Source organism: Octodon degus, unplaced genomic scaffold (assembly GCF_000260255.1).
Source record: "Octodon degus isolate 3935 unplaced genomic scaffold, OctDeg1.0 scaffold00058, whole genome shotgun sequence".
Classification (NCBI taxonomy): Eukaryota; Metazoa; Chordata; class Mammalia; order Rodentia; family Octodontidae; genus Octodon; species Octodon degus.
Window position 1 is genome coordinate 2373828 of NW_004524634.1, and position 5762 is coordinate 2379589.

Genomic DNA, 5762 nt, shown 5'->3' on the forward strand with positions numbered 1-5762 from the left:
TGAAGCTTTCAGTTCATGCTTGGCTGGCTCCAAGGCAGAGTGGCACATGGCAGAGGGCAGCAGTTCATGACAGCAAAGAGCAAAAGAGCAAAGGGAGTGGCAGCAGCTCTGGCAGCTAGCTAGCTGCTCTTCCCTCCTTGCATTGTAATGCTAATTACCTACTCCAGGGCCAGGGTGTAACTAGCGCTCACACCTGCAACCCCAGCATTGGATCAAGAATTACTCAGAAACTCCAGAATTAGACACGAACCATAGCATATAGGGAACTAATTTACACATGTAAAAATTCTACAGTTTTTTTAAAAGGCCAATGGAATAAAAAAACAAGCAAAGATATGAGCAGGAACTTTACAATTTAAAAATTGAGCTCAATAGCATATTGCATAGTTCAATAGCATATTGTATAGCATATTGTTGAAATAGACATAGATAATAAATTGCATTAGGAACATAAATTCAAACAAACTGCCTGGAGAGCAATTTGGCAAGTTATCAAAATTTTAAAAAGTTTTTAGCTAAAGATCTAGCATTCAACACCCAAGTATTTAACCTAAATATACATTTGCTCACATTTCTACTAGCTATAAAAATACCGCAGCATTGTGTTTGTCATAATAAAAAAAGAAAAATTCAAACAATTTGATGAGATACTATGCAACAGAAACCATGATAGGGTGGTAAGTGAAGAAAAGCAAGGTGGCAAAACTGTGCAAAGTGGTACGAATCATCTATATTCTTTTTTTTTTGTAAAGCTCATAATGTCTTGGAAAGGTTATGCAAGAAACTGGTCAATGGTGGCAGCCTGAAAAGAAAGAAAACTGAAGGCAGGGCAGTGGACAATGAAACTTATATTTTCACTGTATATATTTTTGTCACAACTGAATTTTTAATCATGCCACACATATTGCATATTGCCTAGAGTGGGGGGGGAGGGGAGAAGGGGAGGGAGAGAGAGAGAGAGAGAGAGAGAGAGAGAGAGAGAGAGAGAGATTATCCTCCACCGTGGGTCAAGGCCACCTGAACTGCAGAACTCCAGGCTAACAACCCTTTCTTTTCTCGTCCTCCAGAAATCCAGCTCCCACCCATTCCATCAGGACTTCGATACCGAGTGCATCTGCCGTGGGCTCCCGGGTACCGGTCTCCGCGTAGCTTTTTCATCCTATTGACATGGGGGGATGCGGCTGGCCCTCAAATAGGTATTCTTTAAACAGCAGAAGAAGAAATATTTGTCTCATAAAGGTAAGACTCGCAAATGCGGAAGTGTTCCTATGTCTGACTGCTACACGTCTTTTATTCGACGAATATGCTACCCCAAACTGGACAGTTCTGGGAAGCCTGGCACTGGGGACTGTGGAACCCGAGGTGTTGCGGGGCTGCTGAGCGCTGTGGGCGGCCCGGCCCGGCCAGCCCCGCCCCCGCCTTCCCGCGCTCGTCCCCTATTGGCTGTCTTGCGCGGTGGGCGTGCCCGAGGAGCCCTGCGCTCGGGGCCGGTACGGCGGCGCAAGAGGCGCGCTGGGATCTGTGCGGGTGCAGTGCGTGTGCCACCCGCCATGCCCCGGGACTGTGTACCTGCCGGGACTAACCCCCGGCGGGCAGCGCTGGGTCTGGTCTCCACGACAGCGGGGGAGTCGGGAGTGTCGGACCCGCTGAAGCGGTGAGCGCTTCCTCTGCTCTCGGTGTTCGCCGCCCTCGCCGGTCTTCTGGAGCAGTTGGCCGAGGGTGGGCAGGAAGGGGCGGGCCGCAGGGTGCCCGCTGCTGGCGTCTCCCTGGGACCAGGTCCAGATTTCTCCAGCGACTGTCACTTCTCAGGCTTCTTGGCTTTAGTGATTAGCAAGTTTCGTCCAGCAGCGAGCTGCTGCGGAAAGCCCAGCATGGCCCCGGTCACTTGTCCTCGGCCTAGGGGTCCCGGCAACTCCCCGGGTCTGGGTGGGCTCGGACCACACGCGGTGCAGTGAACGCGGGATTGGGAAGTTTGAGTGAAATATCGCTCACCCTGCGGGGTTACTGAAAGTCAGGTTCGAGAGGTTGCAGCATAACTCTTTCAGGGAAGTAGCTCGGATCTTTTTTAAAGATCGCCCTTTACCCCTCTCCCTAAATCACATTGTAGAATTGTATAATTTGCTGTCTCAGCCAAAACTACTTCCACCCCCCCACCCCCGCTTCCAGGGCAGCACGAATACAAAATTAACACTCTCCTAGAATGCAAAATTAACACTATCCTTCCCAAATAAGTTCTTTTTATTTGATGGTAAAAGATTTCATTTATTGAAGAATTTATTGGAGAACAAAAATGAAAGCCATGAATAGTTTTAAAAAAAATGCATAGTGTGTTGAATGATCAGTGTTGAGGGATTATTTTTGTTTCTCCTCCTAGTTTACGAGTTCTTTCACCCACAGCTACTGGTAAATGTTCAGATTCCAGATTTTGGAATGGTATAAATAGCGTCCCCGCCCCCTATCCCACTTAAGGCGGCCGCACCTGGCATCTTTCCTAGCTCAGCTGCAGCGCTGGGGCTGACCCCCAGCGAAGGAGAGGCTGTCCTGCTGGCCTTGCTGTTTATTGCGCGACTTGGATGTTTCAAGAGTCACAAGGGACGTTGCTCATGTCTCTGCCTTGGGGGCACCACATAGCAGTATCAGCTCTTTTCCTTCTTTTCTTCTGGATGGAGTAGGCTGAATTGGGATTTGGAAGAATTACCAGACTTGCTGTTACTTAACGCAACTAGATGCCTGTAGTATACTGTCCTCCCAGTCTTTGTGGCATTCGTGAAAGTTGATAGGCGAGCGGAGAAAATGATAAACGTTTTGGAGAAATGGGACACTTTGATGTTATGTCATCCTTGGCACCCGTTTCTAGGGCTAAGTTCTAATGACATTGTTCTATGCCCTTCCCCAGATTCCTAGGTTGGTTTCTGTGGAAAAGGAGTGCATGTTTCTAATCTTGCAAGGATTAGGGAAAGGGTGCTGGCTTGACCAAAAAAATGCTTTAATTTTTTTAGTCTGCTGTCTTCAGAGAATCAGAATATCATGAATTACTTTTAAAATTGGTGAAAGATGGTGGTATGCTGTAATTATTACTGGAGGATTGGAAAATACGAACACTGACCTATTTTATTTAGTGTTGGGGAAAAAATTAAGTACTTTTACTGCAGTCTTTAAAATTGCCAGCACTATCAATTTACTTGCAAAATAAAAATGCACTGGTTTTTCTTTTTTCTTTTTTTTTTTTTTTCCAGAACCAGGGATTGAACTCAGGCCCTTGTGCTTGTCAGGGAAGTGCTTATTCCACTGAGCCATCTCCCCAGCCCCTGCACTGTTAATTTATCTTTTCTATATATTATTTTGCATCATTTTAAAGAACATAGGATTCTTGATGTCTTTTTAAAAAATTAAGTGTGTTTTAGGTAGGATAGTTATAAAATGTAGTATTTGCTTTTTTTCTTGATGATTTATAGTCAACAATTTTGCAGAATTATTTTTTTCCAGTTGGTTTAGGCTTGTTTTTTAACCCATGACATATGCCCAGGTGCCAAATTTGGAATGATGTTAGTAGTGTTGGATATGCAATTTTAGATGTGAGTGGGTAGGAAGGCTCATAGATTGTATTAAAATGGCAAGTGGCAAGGAAACTTGATAATGGTCTGTGAGAATATAATGGTTGCTGGGGATTGCTCTTTTTTGAAATAAAAAGTGCATTATAACTTGCAGAATTGCGCAGTATGCTTTATCTCATCCTTTAAAATTAAAAAAATCTTTTATTTATTTGGTACAGGGTCTCACTACACAGCTCAGATTCATAGTGATCCTCCTGTCTCAGCTTCCCCAGCGCTGGGGTTACAGGCATGCAGCACCACACCTGGTTTCAGTGGCCAGCACAGCATGCAGTACCAGAGATTGAACCCAGGTCCTTGTGCTTGCCAGGCAGGTGCTTAGACTGCTGAGCTATCTCTCCAGCCCCTAATCCTTTGGTTTTCATGATACTGGGGATTGAATTTAGGGTCTTTACAAGGAGTTACTTCTCCAGCCCATTTTTTTAATTTTGAGATATGATCTTAATACATTTCTAAATTGTCTAAGCTGACTTTCAACTTGAGATCCTGCTGCTCCAGCCTTCTAGAGTGCCAGGATCCAAAGTAATTTTTGATGTCATGATAATCACTTGAATGCAACATTGGTATTTTTGTATACTAAATAGTCTTCCTTCTTTCTTTCTTTCTTTCTTTCTTTCTTTCTTTCTTTCTTTCTTTCATAGAGTCTTACTATGTACTTCAGGCTGGGCTTATGTTCCTCCCCCATACTGGGTTTTGAACTCTGGACCTTGCACTTGCTGGGTCAGTGCTTATGCCACTGAGCTATCTCCCTGGCCCAAAGAACAGATTTTTTTTTTCTTTTTCTTTTCTTTTTTGCAATACTGGGAATTGAACTCAAGACCTTGGGCTTGCTATGCAGATGCCTAATTCTACTGAGCTATCTCCCCAGCTCCTTGTGCTCACTTTTGTAGCTCCCAGGCTGTTCTCAAACTCGCAGTGATCCTTCTGCCTCAGCCTCCTGAGTGCTGGATTTCAGGCATGTGCCACCATGCCTGGTTGAGGGGGCCAGAATTGAACTGCACTTTCTTATTTTGTGGTAGTGTGTTATCTCTCATTAGAGAAATTTTGCCAAAACCATACCTGGTGTTTTCAGTCAACAATTTTGCAGAATTATTTTTTTCCAGTTGGTTTAGGCTTGTTTTTTAACCCATGACGTATGCCCAGGTGCCAAATTTGGAATGATGTTAGTAGTGTTGGATATGCAATTTTAGATGTGAGTGGGTAGGAAGGCTCATAGATTGTATTAAAATTTAATTTCTCTCCATTGAAATGTCAGTATAATCAGAGATGACTATGATATTTTCTCCTGCAAGAAGTGAATATGAGGGCTTGGGGAGATAGCTCAGCAGTTGAAGTGCCTGCCTGGCAAGCTCAAAGACCTAGGTTCGATACCTGGTACTTGAGCCATGTGGCCCCATGCTGTGCCAGCCACTGAGACTGGGCATGGTGGCATATGCATCCCAGCTCTGGGAAGGCTGAGACAGGAGGATCACTAAGAGTCCTAGCTGTGCAGTGAGACCCTGTACCAAGCAAAGAAAGAAAGAAAGAAAAGATTTTTTAAAATTCTAGAAAGAAAGGGATATGACAAAATGCTTCAATTTTGAGTTTTAGGACTGCTGATGTTAAGTGCTATAATTTTTCCATTGGTGGGAGGCAATGAGGACTTGTCTTTCTGTCATCTCTCAGTGACTTGTCACAGCTAGCAGCTCCTTGATCCCCCAAGCCTCACTATAGTCTTTGAAGCATTCATGCAGTAGCTGTGTGGCTTTTTTGACTTACATGGCCAACTTTTGGGGTTTGAGTTCTCTATCAAGATTCAATTGGAGGGCAGGGGATATGGCTCAGCGGCATAAGCGCCTGCCTGGGAAGCACAAGGTCTCAAGTTTGATACCCAGTACTGAAAAAACAAATCCACTTGGGTAGCTAAGAACTCATAGATCAACTCTGTAGAACATTCTCTTTTTATTTTTGCTTTTACTATTAAGAGTTAATTTAACTTTTGGAGAACAGTTTGCCTACACCTGTTAAAATCTTTGTGTTTTGGGGGACAGCAAGATAGCTCAGTGGTCTAAAGTACCTGCTTAGGCAAGCTTTGGCAACTGCAAGGACTGCCGTTTGATGCAGTGCCAGCCCCACCCCCAGGGCAGGCTGAGAAAAAAAAAAATTTTTTTT

General features: G+C 44.3%; 1 protein-coding gene across 1 annotated transcript in view; it reads left to right on the plus strand.

Annotated features, from left to right (window-relative positions):
• Window positions 1–1518: 1518 nt before the first annotated feature.
• Window positions 1519–5762, plus strand: part of Znf638 (zinc finger protein 638) — a 189318-nt gene continuing 185074 nt past the window's right edge. The window contains exon 1 of the mRNA XM_023718402.1: window positions 1519–1654. Within this exon, the coding sequence (XP_023574170.1) occupies window positions 1551–1654 (104 nt within the window). The 5' untranslated portion in view covers window positions 1519–1550. The remainder of the gene's footprint in view (window positions 1655–5762) is intronic.